Source organism: Antedon mediterranea, chromosome 1 (genome assembly GCF_964355755.1).
Source record: "Antedon mediterranea chromosome 1, ecAntMedi1.1, whole genome shotgun sequence".
Classification (NCBI taxonomy): Eukaryota; Metazoa; Echinodermata; class Crinoidea; order Comatulida; family Antedonidae; genus Antedon; species Antedon mediterranea.
In genome coordinates this window covers 413,889-432,378 of record NC_092670.1, presented here as the reverse complement: position 1 = coordinate 432,378, position 18,490 = coordinate 413,889, and the positions used below count along the sequence as shown (strand labels likewise).

The following is an 18,490-nucleotide window of genomic DNA, read 5'->3' as shown; positions in this document are numbered from 1 at the left end:
CGACTCTGCGCATGTTTATTATGCTATAGTAACCATTTATGTCAAAAGTGGTTACTATAGCACAATTAACATGCGCAGAACCCATTATTCGTCTCTGCGCATGTTTATTATGCTATAGTAACCATTTATGTAAAAAAATAAAAGGATCGAAAATCGACCATTTTTTTAAAATGTCCCTCTACTTAGTACAGGGATTTTTCAAAAAAATGGGCAATTTTTGACCTTTTTATTTTTCGATAAAACTGGTTACCGTAGCACAATTGACATGCGCAGAACACATTATTCGGCTCTGCGCATGTTTATTATGCTATAGTAACCATTTATGTCAAAAGTGGTTACTATAGCACAATTGACATGCGCAGAACCCATTATTCGACTCTGCGCATGTTTATTATACTATAATAACCATTTATATCAAAAAATAAAAGGGTCGAAAATCGGCCATTTTTCGGAAATTTCCCTGTACTATAGTACAGGGATTTTTTTTAAAAAATTGCCAATTTTCGACCCTTTTATTTTTCGATAAAACTGGTTACTATAGCACAATTGACATGCGCAGAACGAATTATTCGACTCTGCGCATGTTTATTATGCTATAGTAACCATTTACGTCAAAAGTGGTTACTATAGCACAATTGACATGCGCAGAACCCATTATTCGACTCTGCTCATGTTTATTACGCTATAGTAACCATATATGTCAAAAGTGGTTACTATAGCACAGTTGACATGCGCAGAACCCATTATTCGTCTCTGCGCATGTTTATTATGCTATAGTAACCATTTATGTAAAAAAATAAAAGGATCGAAAATCGACCATTTTTTTAAAATGTCCCTCTACTTAGTACAGGGATTTTTCAAAAAAATGGGCAATTTTTGACCTTTTTATTTTTCGATAAAACTGGTTACCGTAGCACAATTGACATGCGCAGAACACATTATTCGGCTCTGCGCATGTTTATTATGCTATAGTAACCATTTATGTCAAAAGTGGTTACTATAGCACAATTGACATGCGCAGAACCCATTATTCGACTCTGCGCATGTTTATTATACTATAATAACCATTTATATCAAAAAATAAAAGGGTCGAAAATCGGCCATTTTTCGGAAATTTCCCTGTACTATAGTACAGGGATTTTTTTTAAAAAATTGCCAATTTTCGACCCTTTTATTTTTCGATAAAACTGGTTACTATAGCACAATTGACATGCGCAGAACGAATTATTCGACTCTGCGCATGTTTATTATGCTATAGTAACCATTTACGTCAAAAGTGGTTACTATAGCACAATTGACATGCGCAGAACCCATTATTCGACTCTGCTCATGTTTATTACGCTATAGTAACCATATATGTCAAAAGTGGTTACTATAGCACAGTTGACATGCGCAGAACCCATTATTCGTCTCTGTGCCTGTTTATTATGCTATAGTAACCATTTATGACAAAAAATAAAAGGGTCGAAAATCGTCCAGTTTTCGAAAATTTCCCTGTACTATAATAGTACTGGGATTTTTTTCAAAAAATAGCCAATTTTTTACCTTTTTACTTTTCGATAAAACTGGTTACTATAGCACAATTTACATGCGCAGAACGCATTATTCGACTCTGCGCATGTTTATTATGCTATAGTAACCATTTATATCAAAAAATAAAAAGGTCGGAAATCGGCCATTTTTCGAAAATTTCCCTGTACTATAGTACAGGGATTTTTCCAAAAATGGCAAAATTTCGACCCTTTTATTTTTCGACAAAACTGGTTACTATGGCTCTATACGATGATACAACGCAATATGTGCGCCATAGCCATATTATTGCATAATAATTAAATTTTTAAAAGTCGATATTTTGGGCATTTTTCTAAAAAATCCCTGTTCTAGTATATAGATATAGTATATTTTTCCGAAAATCGGCCAAATTTCTATTTTTGTTACATGCACAGAATCACACAATACGTTCTGTGCATGTTATCTCATAAGTATTTTGAAAAGTCGTTTTTTTTGCAATTTTTCGTAAAAAATGCCTGTATTATAGTAGAGCCTGGATTTTTCTAAAAATCGGCCAAATTTTGATCATTATTTTTTGGTATGCAGCGCATGTTACCTCAACTGTGTTGTGAAAAATCTATATTTTGGTGATTTTTCAAGAAAAGTATTCCTGTACTACAGTACAGGGATTAAGTACAGGGATTTTTCCGAAAATGGGTAAAATTACGATACTTTTATTTTCATAACTGGATACTATATCATAATTGACATGCGTAGAAGGCTACCTCAACATATTTTAAAAAGTTGATACTTTGATCATTTATATTTTGACATAACTGGTCACTATATCATAATTGAAATGCGCAGAATCACATAATGTGTTCTGCGCATTTTATTATTTCATTATGTAAAATAAATAAATGGAAACGAAAATCTCAACATATTTTAAAAAGTGAATTGCGTAAAGTCATTATAAAATAAGTTTAAATTAGTATTTATAAATATTATATATAAAAATATTCCCTTTCACCGACAGACATTTAAATTGAAAGATACTCTAATACCATTACCTTAAAATAATAATCTCTCCCAATTCACTCTGTTATAGTCTGAAATAAAGATATAAAAATAGCGCCCCCTAAAAATTGGTACCATTAAGGAATACCCCTCGTAGCGATTGGTACCGTCCAAACAATGAGAAGACGATAACACGAATGATGCGGCCATTGTGGTTCGACATCTAATACTGTACATCGTGTATCATTATTGTCTTGTAGGGTGCTGACCTCGTGCTGCTGTGACCTTCGATTACTGAACCTAATGCCCTCTAGCTATTAGTGCATATTGGGTGTAACAACTCTGAGTAAAATTAAGTAATTGTGGTGTTTAGTTCTCCACGTTATTTGCTAAAGACGTTTCTTTACTTGTTACATAACTATCACCACCACCACCATCCTCCTCATTATCTTCACTGTCATTTTGCCCTAAGAGCTGTTCTCTAGAGGAGTCATCTAGGCTTATGGAGGTGCTTGATGATGATGATGGTTTTCTCCATCCTTTCGGCCTGAAAACAATTAAAATCACAGATAAACATAATAAGTTTACATACAGCTGCAAAGGTTATCAACAACATTTGTTGCAGGACAATAGCTTGGAAGTAGAACAATTCAACATGAAGAACTACAAATTTTGTTAGATAAGACGATAAACAACTATTGGCTCTGTCTACATTTCAAACTAGTTTAACAAAAAAAGTGTGATGTGCCCAAATATGGTAGTGATATGCCCAAATATAGTAGTGATATGACATCATCATGTCCATATATGGGCACATCACATTAATCAATAAAACTGGTTCAGGCAGTGATATTAAAATCTTCTACCTGTTGACCTACCTTAGAAATGTCGCCAGGGTCAAAAGGTCAACAGATTTACGCTGCTCATCTACAAATGCACACCTGACAATTTCACTTGTTGCTATGCCAACTAGAAATGTAGTGAGAAAAGCAACTGTGCTATACCATAAGAAAGATATCTGTGGAATAGAATACATACAAATACTAATTCATTTTCAAAGGCATTTTTAACATTTTGTATATTTTTTATATTTTGATAAATCTTGGTTGTACAACATAGAACAAAGACAATACATAATATACGTTCATCATGCATCCATTGCTCTATTTGTACTTGTTGTATACTGACTTTAGAGTTGACCTCTAAAGACTAAATCCTGTTCTTTAATATACTTACTTGATATAATACAAAGACATCAGGATTAACAACACCATCCTGTGTGTTGGTAATAGCACCTATGGTGATCCACAAGGAAATGAGAAAGCCTGACAACAGGCCAACTAAAGCACCGCTATAAAGAGATTCCAAAATAGTGGTATAAAAAATACAATACAACTCTATTTTGATATTTTAACATTATCATGTCACTAATATCTAAATGTTGTCTTGTTATCTGTAATATCATATTATATTATATGTTATATCTTTCAGCCCTGTTAATGGTAACGTATGATGAAAAAATAAATAAATAAATAAACAAATAAAAATAATAAAATAGTCAAACTTACCCCGAGTTTGCACGCCTATAGAGAATACCAAGAGAAAACAAACCCAATAGAGGGCCTCCTACTGCACCAAACACGGTGTTTGCTGTTTGTATTAGACTCCCAATATTAGATGCCACAAATGCTAACAGTATACAAATCACACCATATCCACATGCTGAAAATTACAAACACACATTTATTCCTATTTTAGAATAGTGAGAATGTGTCTTCTTTACGGGAACTGATATTTTAAGTTAGGCACCCATCTAACATAGTTTACACACCATACACACCTCGGCTGCTGACGCCCAGCGTTTTGCTATGTTTTAAGGTTTAACCCTTTAGAAAGATTAATGTAACCAATGTTTATTTAATTTTATTTATTAAACTTGATCCTGAACATAACATAAAGGCAGCGAAAAGAAAGGGATGAACAGGTGACAAGCACCTCTATGCACATCCCCCATAACAGTAACAATAGTATATCAGATAGGATGAACAGGTGACAAGCACCTCTATGCACATCCCTCATAACAGTAACAATAGTATATCAGATAGGATGAACAGGTGACAAGCACCTCTATGCACATCCCCCATAACAGTAACAATAGTATATCAGATAGGATGAACAGGTGACAAGCACCTCTATGCACATCCCTCATAACAGTAACAATAGTATATCAGATAGGATGAACAGGTGACAAGCACCTCTATGCACATCCCCCATAACAGTAACAATAGTATATCAGATAGGATGAACAGGTGACAAGCACCTCTATGCACATCCCCCATAACAGTAACAATAGTACAGTATATCAGATAGGATGAACAGGTGACAAGCACCTCTATGCACATCTCCCATAACAGTAACAATAGTATATCAGATAGGATGAACAGGTGACAAGCACCTCTATGCACATCCCCCATAACAGTAACAATAGTATATCAGATAGGATGAACAGGTGACAAGCACCTCTATGCACATCCCCCATAACAGTAACAATAGTATATCAGATAGGATGAACAGGTGACAAGCACCTCTATGCACATCTCCCATAACAGTAACAATAGTATATCAGATAGGATGAACAGGTGACAAGCACCTCTATGCACATCCCCCATAACAGTAACAATAGTATATCAGATAGGATGAACAGGTGACAAGCACCTCTATGCACATCCCCCATAACAGTAACAATAGTATATCAGATAGGATGAACAGGTGACAAGCACCTCTATGCACATCCCCCATAACAGTAACAATAGTATATCTGATATATAAATGCACAAAAGGAAATATAAAAAAAGATATATGTCTTACTTTTCATACTTCTAAAATTGTACATTCACAACCACAGATGAGTGACAGCTACCGTCCTGTTTTAAAACATACAACATACAAGATATCTTATAAACTTCAAACTTACTTAACATTTTTGACAGCTTTGTGTCAGACCTATCTTGAGGACCACTTGCAACACTGCCCTCTTTATTCCTTGCTCTTCGAATCGGTTTAACAATATCAATCAATGTTACAGCAGCTAGGGAGTTCAACCCAGATGCAACAGTGCTAAAAAGAAAACAATATTATGTTTAATATTATCAAGCAATGTTTCAGCAGCTAGGGAGTTCAACTCAGATGCAACAATGCTATAGAAAATGGTATGTTTAATATTATCAAGCAATGTTTCAGCAGCTAGGGAGTTCAACCCAGATGCAACAATGCTATAGAAAATGGTATGTTTAATATTATCAAGCAATGTTTCAGCAGCTAGGGAGTTCAACCCAGATGCAACAATGCTATAGAAAATGGTATGTTTAATATTATCAAGCAATGTTTCAGCAGCTAGGGAGTTCAACCCAGATGCAACAATGCTATAGAAAATGGCATGTTTAATATTATCAAGCAATGTTTCAGCAGCTAGGGAGTTCAACCCAGATGCAACAATGCTATAGAAAATGTAGTCTGGGCTCCAGACGGAGTTTTTTCTTAATATTAGTAAAAATATAAATATTTTTGCACATATGGCGTTTCATACCTGTATTACTTGAGTTTGGATACTCCGTCTGGGGAAACACGCAAAAGTCACGTGGTTTGACACCAAGAATTCTTGGTGCATAGATTATCCGGTTGACTAGTTTCAGCTGCATGCGATTGGCTACTCACTCGTACACCGTTTTAATATTCATATTTCAGAATTTCAAAGACTCAACAACTAAGATGGTACGCATGCGCTATGTTACGTTTAGACAATGTACTTGGGTACATTGATGAAAGTTTCTGAAGGCTAGAAATGATTTTATATGCCTAGTAGTAGTCTGGTAAACATTTGATGGGATTTTTCCCAAGAATATGAAAACTCGTCTTGCTTCTCCGCAAATCAAACATTGAAATGGATCATTTAATATTACGTGGAGATAATTTGATTTAATTCCCACCCAGACTCTATCCTGTTCTGTGTAGTGGTGTCGTAGCCCTGTCTGTTGTGTGTGAATCCTGTTGTGTGCCGGTGGTGGTATGTAGGCCTACCTCTTATTGGCGTTTTATTTGGCAGATCATACGTGCGAGTTGAGTACGACCTACGAAGGAGGCCTAGGCTAAGGACTAAACAATAAAACAAAACAACTTGGCAACACGATTTCATATTTCAACAGTCTCGATCGTAATTCGTACATTCAGCACTGTACGTACTCGATCTTTTTCATTTTGAAACAAAATGATCATTGGTTGATTCGAAATCCATATTTACATACCGCCCGCCCCATATAGCCAAATACGGTATGATAACCTACGTCATTCTTATCAGATGTTTGCGGTCTGCAAATCGATTTCTATACGTGTTTCACAAGTCTGTATTTTCAGACAAAAATCGCGGTCGAAATAAAAACAAATAAATCATAAAAAAAAACAATACAGACTTGGGGCAAGTCTATAGAAAATGGTATGTTTAATATCATCAATCAATGTTACAGCAGCTAGGGAGTTAGGAAATATTACCTTAATGTTCCAGCAAATAAACAGGCTACAAAGAGACCTTGTATTCCTGGAATATTACCAAACTCTTGACTGACAAAGAAAATAAGTATCTGAAAAAAGAATTTAAACCAAAACCTTACTTATTATTTATCTTTTCTTCTTTTTACTGGGTGACCTCTTCAATCAAAGACTGGTCTCCCAGAGGGCCTAGTAATGATCGGTGGCTGTGATGTACTAGTACATCGGGGTAACCCTACTTGTCTCGAAACATGTACTAGGTTTTTTAAAGTGCACACGAGCTAGATGTGTACACTGAACCTATCTATGGTTTATAGTCCTTATCCAAGAAGACTCATTCTACCACCAGAAACATGGAGCGAGTGAGCCTCGAACCCTTGCCAATGTTATGGCTACGTAATTAGGTTGCACTGTCTTAACCGCTAGGCCACTCACTCACTTAATACTTGATGAATGGCAGTAACACTTTCAAATTCAATTCAAATAAACATTTATTTCTTTCATTCATATTTGAGTAAAAAAACATTATAATTTCTGATATTTTATAAATAAATATTTTTTTTTTTTTTTAGAGATATAATACAGTAAATCATAATGTATAAAAAGATGATTCAGTTATATACAAAATGAAAGAGGCAAAAAAACCCAAGAAAGTATCGATCAATTGGAAAAAAAAAATCCAATTGAAACTTGTATGTTGGGAAGCCATGTAAGAAGATTATATACTTATATATATATAAATGTAAACATATAACTACACATACACATAAAGATCAACAGACACACACACACACACCAACAGTAAAGGAAGCAATTTCGAAAAAGTTTCTAAAGTTAAAAAAATATTACAAAATAGAGAAAACAATTAGTTATAATTTGAAATAAGATATTCTTTAAGTTTAAAAGAGAACATTTTGCTAGAAGACGATGATGAAATTTCGGGAGGTAGATTATTGAATAGTTTAGAACCACTATAGCGAATGTTATGTTTCATTTTAGTTAGTTTAGGTTGAGGAAGATGAAGGTCCCGTGATGCTCTTGTGTTATACGAATGGATTTCAGAGTTAGTTAAAAAATTACAGGAAAAGTTAGAAGGCAGTTTGGAATTAATATGTTCATAAACGAAAATGCATTGTTGGAGTTTATTAATATCGTGCACAGTTAAGAGTTTAAGGTTATAAAAAAGGATATTAGTATGAGCAAGACGTGAGTTACCCGAGATAAGACGAACAGCTTTCTTTTGAAGGACGTGTATTTTATTAAGATTTGAAGGGTAATTATTGGCCCATACAATGTTACAGTAACTAATAAAAGGCAGAATAAAGGAACAGTAAATATTGCGTAAAATTTGAGACGGTAAAAAGGAAGACAGACGATAAAGTATGCCAATGTTTTTAGAAATTTTTAATTCAATTTCTTTTATATGATTTTTAAAATTTAGCTCTTGGTCAATTAAAACACCTAGAAATTTGGTTTGCTTAACATGGGGAATTACTTGATCACCAATCACAATTTTATGAGACTGTGTCCTAATGGCAGTAACACTGTGTCCTAATGGCAGTCACACTGTGTCCTAATGGCAGTAACACTGTGTCCTAATGGTAGTCACACTGTGTCCTAATGGCAGTAACACTGCGTCCTAATGGCAGTCACACTGCGTCCTAATGGCAGTCACACTGCGTCCTAATGGCAGTCACACTGCGTCCTAATGGCAGTCACACTACGTCCTAATGGCAGTCACACTGCGTCCTAATGGCAGTCACACTGCGTCCTAATGGCAGTAACACTGTGTCCTAATGGCAGTAACACTGTGTCCTAATGGCAGTAACACTGTGTCCTAATGGCAGTAACACTGTGTCCTAATGACAGTCACACTTGTGTCCTAATGGCAGTCACACTGTGTCCTAATGGCAGTCACACTGCGTCCTAATGGCAGTCACACTGCGTCCTAATGGAAGTCACACTGCGTCCTAATGGCAGTCACACTGCGTCCTAATGGCAGTAACACTGCGTCCTAATGGCAGTAACACTGTGTCCTAATGGCAGCCACACTGTGTCCTAATGGCAGTCACACTGTGTCCTAATGGCACATTCAATAAGAAACGGTTTACCTGATCTATTGAACTATAGTCTGGAACTTGTCTACTTGGGGTGGTACCTGCAAAATATACACACATCTTAAATCATAATCACTGAAATCAATGTGCATACAAAATAATCAACATGTCTATTAATACAAAGCAAAAACACCAAAATTTAATTCAGAATTTATATATTCTATTCACTACATTTTATAAACTTATTAACAAAAGTTTATATTTTCTTATTTATAGTGCCTCAGGCCTTTTATATAATTTATTGGAGAAGCACATATTAACAACAGAGAGGTAATCAATTTAAACCATGCATGTTGTACTCATACCACCAATAAGCTTCCAAACATCTACTCATGTGTAATTGAGACTTGTGAACTTGGTATAATGTTTGTTTATTTAGCAAAAGCGACTCTTTCAACTCCACTCCCTAATGAGACCTAGTTTATAAGCACGACACATTATTAAATATTTTATCCATCCTGTAATTGGCAAGTTACTCGCTGTTGGATGTGTATGAAATAAATTTTTTCTAAATTAATAAAATAAAGCTCACCATCATAAAATGCATAAAGAACAAGACCACAAAAAGAGACGAGAGAAACCATGATGATGTTGCCAGGGAGTGAATACCAAATGGATCTAAAACGTAATACAAATTGTTATAGTCAAAGTTGACAAATTGTGGCAGATATGTTTTTATTTATTTACTTTTTATTCAACCTATTATTTATAATATAATAATAATAATTTAGGTATTTTTATAGTGCCAGCAACTAAACCGAATTAAAAATCAAAGCCGCTTGTATTAGATGCGTTTTAAGTTCTTTTTTGAAAATAGCAATAGATGTTGATTTGTAATATAGTAATAGTGACCCGAAATCAAGGAGCCGTTACAATGATTAACTGTCTGTGTGTGACAGTGGATGTATGTATACTAGTACACTGGGGTAACCCCCTACTCATCTTGTTATGGCTAGGTATTACGATTCTGCTTAGCCACAAAATAGCTACATATGTCAAAATAATCATTTTCTTCCAAGAAACCAGTTTAACAATATACCTTTGTGCTCCTTTTAAATCCTTTGAAGTTAGAAATCGTTGGACAGCAGTTTGGCTGACAGCCCATATGGGTAAAGCAGTCAATGTTCCACCAATGATAACGCTCCACAGATTGATTCGCATGAGTGGGTCGGGATCAAGACTGAAATATTTCAATACATCAGGTTTTAAGATTCATACAACTTTGTCATCCTTTAATAAAGGGAACTCCTTGGTCGTAGTAGATTAAAAAAACAAATTTAAAAAAAGTGGATAAACTAAAATTTAACTAGACATGAAACTCGTCACATTGACGAGTTAGTTATCCGCACCACGACAAACGCCACGTGCACGTCATAAGTTGGAATATTGCACACAGATAAAGATTATGGAATTATGACAAGAACTGAAGAATATGATATGCTGTTAGTGCTGAATTCTGTCAATTTTGTGTATAATCTGTATACATATTACATACAGTGTAGAATAGGTGAAATTACGGGACCCGCCATTTATTCCAATTTTTAACATGGCGACGGTATCAAAATGAAACACTTAGATAACAATTTCAGAAGGAAATAATCTCAGGAACAACATATTAACGTGTAGAAGAAATTTGAATACGTAAAATATAGATGCGCACCCTTTTAAATGTGATGAACTATTACGCAAAATATGAAAATACGTCTTTTTTTATTCAACTGGCCATATGATGACGTCATAACATCCGATTGGCAAAATGTTTACATGAATTCGTATCTACAATCCAATAGCTTCCAGAAAACGTTTTAATCGTGATTATCACATTTTATTCTGATGAGCTATAACAGATTAAAATTTACTGTAAAGATAAATATAAGTGACCCACGTTATTTACATTTTTAGACATGATGACGTCATAAAAATTAAAAAATTTTTTACTCTTGCGCAAGATAGTTGATTGACCTAGAAAATTTCAAAATCTGGGTTAAAATGGAATACGGATAAGTGGAGAGGCGCTCTATTAAATGAGATGCGCTATGACGAAAGATACAAAAATCCTATATTTTATATTCGCGTGACGATGACGTCACAATGTCCGGTTTGCCATATCAATGCATGATTCCTTATCTACAACTTATCATCTTCCTGGATATGTAATTTAAATAAAGTTCACCTCGTAGTTTAGAATATATGATTGTTTAAAAAAAGGTATAATTTTGACAAATTTTTGAACTTTTACCTCAAAAACGCACATAAATTATCCAATTCGACGTGCCCGTATGACGTAATTTGAAGTCGAAATTGTTTCAAAGTTGGTAAAATTACTATAAAAGGCTTGAAAACATAAATCACGAGAGAAAAATTGTTTTCAACGCTACGTTCGCACCGCGCGCGTAAAAAAAAGCGCGCGTGTGGGAATTTTTTACATGCTTAAAATGACATGAAACGCGTAGAAAGTTGATTAGAAATTGATTTTTCGCAATTTGAAATTTTAAACGCGCGTGCGCGCGTAACTTCGTTTGAAACATGCCATTTTTTCCCCATAGTCAGTTAGCGCAAGATATAACTTAAACTTTTTTTCAGTTTCAATTTAAATAGTTATATCGTTTTCGATCTATGTTAAATACGCGAAATTCGGAAAAACGCGCGTAAGTCATGTTGCGCAACTCTGACGTCATTCAAAAATAGGAGGTGCACAATTTCACGTAAATGCCCACATGTTGACAAAGTTATGAAATGTTATGTTTACACGTTTTTGAGTTACGCGAGACACAAAAATGACAGAAAGAAAGAAGAATACAGAAAAACTAGATTTGAACTCGTCACTTTGACGAGTTCGGGTTATCCGCGCAAAGGCAACATGCACATACTTTAAACTATATGAACTTCGACAAATATTATGCCATCCTATGACATGAATTAAACATGTTTTCAGTGCTGAATTGTACCATGTAGCATACAGCATATTATAGAATACACTGTTATATGTTATATACAGTGTAGTATAGACGAAATTACGAGACCATCTTTTAAATCCAATTATTAACACGATGATGTCATCGAATTGACATATAAAGATAACAATTTTAGAAGATAATTATCTAAATAATTACATTAATACAAATTTGAGGAATTCTGGGCACGTAAAAGAGAGATGCGCTCTCGTTTAAACGCAATGAACTTTTACGCAAGAGATGAAAATATGACCTTTTGAATTCAACTGCCCATATAATGACGTCACAACATCTGATTGGCAAAATATTCACATGAATTTGTATCTACAATCCAATAGCTTCCAGAAAACGTTTTAATCATGATTATCACTTTTTATTCTGACGAGCTATAACAGATTGAAACTTACTGTAAAGATGAAAATAGGTGAACGACGTTATTTACATTTTTAGACATGATGACGTCATAAAAATTAAAATATTTTTAACTCATGCGAAAGATAGTTGATGGACCTAGACAGTATTAAAATATATGAGGAAATGGAATACGTATAAGCAATATGCACTCTATTTAATGTAATGAGCAATAGCGAAACAGTCAAAAATCCAATATTTTACATTCGTGTGGCCATACGATGACGTCATAACATCCGAGGGGTAAAGATTCTGCATGAATTCATATCTACAACATATCTGCTTACATATTAAATTTAAAAAATTGGGGGTAACGGTTGATTCTGAGGAGCTACAATAGATTCAAAGTAGGCATAATTTTGACAATATCTTGTCACTTTTGCAACTAAAACGCACGCAAATTGTCTAAATCAACGTGTTCGTATGACGTCATTTTAATTTGAAATGATGTAAATCTTTTTTAAAATGACTAGCAAAGGCTGGAAAATTACAATTCAAGAGAAAAAAACATGATTTTCGTACTCCGTGCGCACCATACGCGTCAATTTTTTCGCGCGCGCGGGAATTTTTGACATGCTTAAAATGTCATGATCAGCGTAGAAAGTTGATTAGAAATTAATTTTGCGCATTTTGAAACTTCAAATGCGCGTGCGCACGTAACTTCTTGTAAAACATGCCATTTTTAATCCATAGAAAGTTTGCCTTTGATATGACTTAAATATTCACCAAATGTCAATACAAAATGACTTTTATTTTTTATCCTATGATCAATCATTGAAATTCATAAAATCACGCGTAAGTCACGTTGCGCAACTCTGACGTCATTCAAAATATGGAGGTGCACAACTTCAGGTAAATGTCCATATAATGACAAAGTTATACAAAAGATATATTCACAAGCAATAGGGGATATGCTGCTCACAAAAATCAGGGAAAGAAAGAAGAACAAAGATGATGAAAAAAAAAGATATTTACAATCACATGGGTTATCCTGCAACTAAGTTGCGGATAACCAAAAAAAAAAAAAAAAAAAAAAAGATGATGAAACAGGACAGTTACAAGGACACTCAAGGACATACAAAACTGTATCACAAAAAAGGCTGAGGGAATCATATACAGTACGGGATAGAGCTTATAATAATTTGACAGTATCATAGGTAAGTGAGGGAATCATATACAGTATGGGATAGAGCTTATAATAATTTGACAGTATCATAGGTAAGTGAGGGAATCATATACAGTACGGGATAGAGCTTATAATAATTTGACAGTATCATAGGTAAGTGAGAGAATCATATACAGTACGGGATAGAGCTTATAATAATTTGACAGTATATCATAGGTAAGTGAGGGAATCATATACAGTACGGGATAGAGCTTATAATAATTTGACAGTATAGCATAGGTAAGTGAGGGAATCATATACAGTACGGGATAGAGCTTATAATAATTTGACTGTATAGCATAGGTAAGTGAGGGAATCCTATACAGTACGGGATAGAGCTTATAATAATTTGACAGTATCATAGGTAAGTGAGGGAATCATATACAGTACGGGATAGAGCTTATAATAATTTGACAGTATCATAGGTAAGTGAGGGAATCATATACAGTACGGGATAGAGCTTATAATAATTTGACAGTATCATAGGTAAGTGAGGGAATCCTATACAGTACGGGATAGAGCTTATAATAATTTGACAGTATCATAGGTAAGTGAGGGAATCATATACAGTACAGGATAGAGCTTATAATAATTTGACAGTATCATAGGTAAGTGAGGGAATCATATACAGTACGGGATAGAGCTTATAATAATTTGACAGTATAGCATAGGTAAGTGAGGGAATCCTATACAGTACGGGATAGAGCTTATAATAATTTGACAGTATATCATAGGTAAGTGAGGGAATCATATACAGTACGGGATAGAGCTTATAATAATTTGACAGTAGCATAGGTAAGTGAGGGAATCATATACAGTACGGGATAGAGCTTATAATAATTTGACAGTATCATAGGTAAGTGAGGGAATCATATACAGTACGGGATAGAGCTTATAATAATTTGACAGTATCATAGGTAAGTGAGGGAATCATATACAGTACGGGATAGAGCTTATAATAATTTGACAGTATCATAGGTAAGTGAGGGAATCATATACAGTACGGGATAGAGCTTATAATAATTTGACAGTATAGCATAGGTAAGTGAGGGAATCATATACAGTACGGGATAGAGCTTATAATAATTTGACAGTATCATAGGTAAGTGAGAGAATCATATACAGTACGGGATAGAGCTTATAATAATTTGACAGTATATCATAGGTAAGTGAGGGAATCATATACAGTACGGGATAGAGGTTATAATAATTTGACAGTATAGCATAGGTAAGTGAGGGAATCATATACAGTACGGGATAGAGCTTATAATAATTTGACTGTATAGCATAGGTAAGTGAGGGAATCCTATACAGTACGGGATAGAGCTTATAATAATTTGACAGTATCATAGGTAAGTGAGGGAATCCTATACAGTACGGGACAGAGCTTATAATAATTTGACAGTATCATAGGTAAGTGAGGGAATCATATACAGTACGGGATAGAGCTTATAATAATTTGACAGTATCATAGGTAAGTGAGGGAATCCTATACAGTACGGGATAGGGCTTATAATAATTTGACAGTATCATAGGTAAGTGAGGGAATCATATACAGTACAGGATAGAGCTTATAATAATTTGACAGTATCATAGGTAAGTGAGGGAATCATATACAGTACGGGATAGAGCTTATAATAATTTGACAGTATAGCATAGGTAAGTGAGGGAATCCTATACAGTACGGGATAGAGCTTATAATAATTTGACAGTATAGCATAGGTAAGTGAGGGAATCCTATACAGTACGGGATAGAGCTTATAATAATTTGACAGTATAGCATAGGTAAGTGAGGGAATCATATACAGTACGGGATAGAGCTTATAATAATTTGACAGTATCATAATAAGAACATCAATATACACATGAGTTGCCACAATAAAACATGAAATCAAAAGATATTTACACTATAAAATTAAGTTGTCCTTTTTCCTTGTTATAGTTCCATACATGATCTATGCCACCTGCACGAATTGTACCCATGACAACGACAACCACAAGGGAACCAACTAGTACTAGAAATTGGAATACGTCTGTCCATATTACAGCTTTAATTCCACCCTGTTAAAAAATAACAAAAATAAATATAAATAATAAATATATAAATAAATAAAATGTAATATGGCACACACACACAAGGAAAAAGTGCCAATAATGATTATCTTGTTACAGAACATAAAAGTATCCACAATGAAGGTGTGCCCAAATATGGTAGTAATATTCCCAAATATGGTAGTGATATGAAATCCTGTCCATATATGGGCATATCACATTTTTTTTGTCACATAAAGTTTGATAGTGTATATTGTGAGGTTATATGGCAACTTGCCAACAAATACCACTTACTAGGGATGTATAGAAAGTACAGATAAGGCCAGTCATCAACACAGTCTTCCACACATCTAGACTTGTTACTGAAATGTACAAGTAGAAATCATTAAATATATGTAGTGAGTAAACACATAGCATTTTTGTTGTAGCCATGACAATATAGAGGTGCTGGAGATAATAAATGGTATTACTTACCAACTTCAAGAGCTAAAGCTGGAGCGAACAAGACAACAGCCATGTAGAATACAGTTTGCAGGATAAACATACAAGCACCTAGAACACGTATCAACCTACTAAATCGCCGGTCAAGATACTGTATCAGAATAACAGTTATAGTGTTAACAGCATAGGCATATTCGTATTCCAAAAAATGTGGAGATTTTTCAGAGAAAAAAACCAAATTGATAGCATGTTTTTCAACACATGTGCTGCAGGCTTCTTATAATTTAACCTATCTTTTTTAGAAATGTGTTTATACTACTTTTACCCAATACAAGCCATAGCATTTATTTGTTTGAAAAAATCGTCTGGGGCTTCAAAAGAGACAATGAAGCTCTATAGCTCATAAGCCAGAAGTCCCAGCTTAAATAATACGAAAAATTAGTGTTTTATGTTTTATTCTCACCTCGTAGGCACTGATAACTTTCAGGTCATAGAAAACTGGGATAAACACCAATGCTGTTATAGGTATAACCAGAAAGTAACTCCAAATAATGAGCCAGTATTGTACTCCATGTTTGAAGATCTCTGCAGGTATTCCAAGGATAGTGATTGCTGAGCAGAATGAGGCAAGCACAGAGATGGCTACTGGAAGACTAAACATGCTTCTGTCAGCCATTAAAAACCTGCAATAAATATAGAAAAATTATAATGTATTCGATCTAACTAATCCTCTAAGAATCTATCCGCAATTTATGTTGACAGACAACAGACAACCATAGACTTTTGATTGATTGATGATCAAAAGTATCATGTTTATATTTAGCAACACGATTTATGTCTTAAGGCCAATTTACACAGATGAGGGGTAACGGTAAGCGGAAAACCACGTAGCCTGTCCCACGTAGAATCTGTATTTATCCTTTATCTTGTATGAGTCCAAACAGAAAACTGTTCTTACTCAATCATTACTTGAAAAATAGCTCACTTTGCAGTAGTATTTTGGCCACTATCAGCAAACGCATGGTATAGTCCAGTTGCAGCTGAAACCACTAACATAGCACCAAATATAAGGTAGTCAACGATTCCAAATGCATGCACATTACCAGAGCTGGCATCTGTGTCTTCTACGGATTTCATTCTTCGTTCACCTGAAAATAAATTATATGAACTTTAATATTGCTCCAAAATTATTTAAATCAAACTTCTCTATCTAGGCCTAGCAAGGCAATCTAGCAACAGGATGTTGAGCTCCAGAGATCAAAGGGTTTACCTGTGGCTGCGACATGATCAGTTCCATGCCCCTTACAGACGCTGCATGCCACGGAGAATATGTGCATAGCAGTTATTTGTCGCAGCCAGAGATAACATCAAAAACCTGTTACGGGTTCCTATCTTGGTAAGGCGAGCTCAGTGTCCTACTCTTAATGTTAGTTTGTGACGCCCAAAAAATTTGAATTGAAGTAAAAAATGTAAATATATATTAATATCCCATTTTATATGCCTACTTAGGCTAGTAAAAAGTAAAATAGTGTAGAGTTTGTTTCTCAGATACTACCCAGTTCAAATTTATTGTTTTACTAGGCCTAATTTGTCCTAGAATACTAATTACACCCCTAGGCCAAGCCTAGCATAAATAGTAGGGAGGCCTGAATAATAAAAATAATAGCAGACTTTCCCGCTGGGCCTAGATAGCCTAGCTAGGCATCCGCCTAGCCTAGATAGTAGCTAGCTAGCCTAGCTAGGCTTCTTTCTTAAGTACACGTCCTCAGTTCTCATATGATATACATTATATTACCTGTTTGTGATTTCGATGTAAGAATCAAAATAACGAATGCTACCACTAGTAATACACCACAAAAAAGAGTTATGTTTGATTTCATTGTTTCAAGAAAATATATTAGGCCTACACATAAAATAATACCACCACCACCACCAAAGAGGGAAGTTTGTTGTTGTATACCGCCCTCATTGATTGTGAACTTTTTTGTGTGCTTCTAGTAGTCTCTTGTTGGATAGCAGCAGCGTGGTTTCCACTCTAGGACGCAACGCAAAGGGAAGGACTCACGCGCCACGCAAGGGATGGACTCACGTGCTACGCAAGCGAGTTTACCAATGACAAGCCACTGTTCGAATAATCCATCGCTTGTGATTGGTCAAAACGTTGCGTTACGTCTTGCGTTGTTGCGTCGCTAGTTTATCAGAAGAATGAGTAATCCGCGGTTTTCCATGATATAATACAACTCTAACATTGAGAATTATTTGCTATTATTTACTACAGATTTTAATTGTGTGTTGTCTAA

General features: G+C 34.8%; 1 protein-coding gene across 2 annotated transcripts; it reads right to left on the bottom strand.

Moving 5' to 3' along the window:
• Positions 1–1,785: 1,785 nt before the first annotated feature.
• Positions 1,786–18,119, bottom strand: LOC140051799 (sodium-dependent multivitamin transporter-like). 2 transcript variants are annotated; one of them, XM_072097118.1, is made up of 15 exons: positions 17,986–18,119; positions 17,176–17,338; positions 16,654–16,873; positions 16,224–16,341; positions 16,044–16,111; positions 15,604–15,758; positions 10,207–10,347; positions 9,700–9,785; positions 9,162–9,208; positions 7,054–7,142; positions 5,483–5,625; positions 4,077–4,230; positions 3,745–3,859; positions 3,387–3,526; positions 1,786–3,055 (listed from the first exon to the last, which is right to left on the bottom strand). In XM_072097118.1, the coding sequence occupies exons 1-15, from the start codon at positions 18,068–18,070 to the stop codon at positions 2,878–2,880; spliced, it is 1,902 nt and encodes a 633-aa protein (XP_071953219.1). In that variant the 5' UTR covers positions 18,071–18,119; the 3' UTR covers positions 1,786–2,877. The 2 variants fall into 2 exon arrangements, with proteins under 2 accessions (XP_071953219.1, XP_071953227.1); XM_072097126.1 differs by lacking the exons at positions 17,176–17,338; positions 17,986–18,119 and adding an exon at positions 17,149–17,160 and having other exon boundaries at positions 1,787–3,055.
• Between the last annotated feature and the right edge of the window lie 371 nt (positions 18,120–18,490).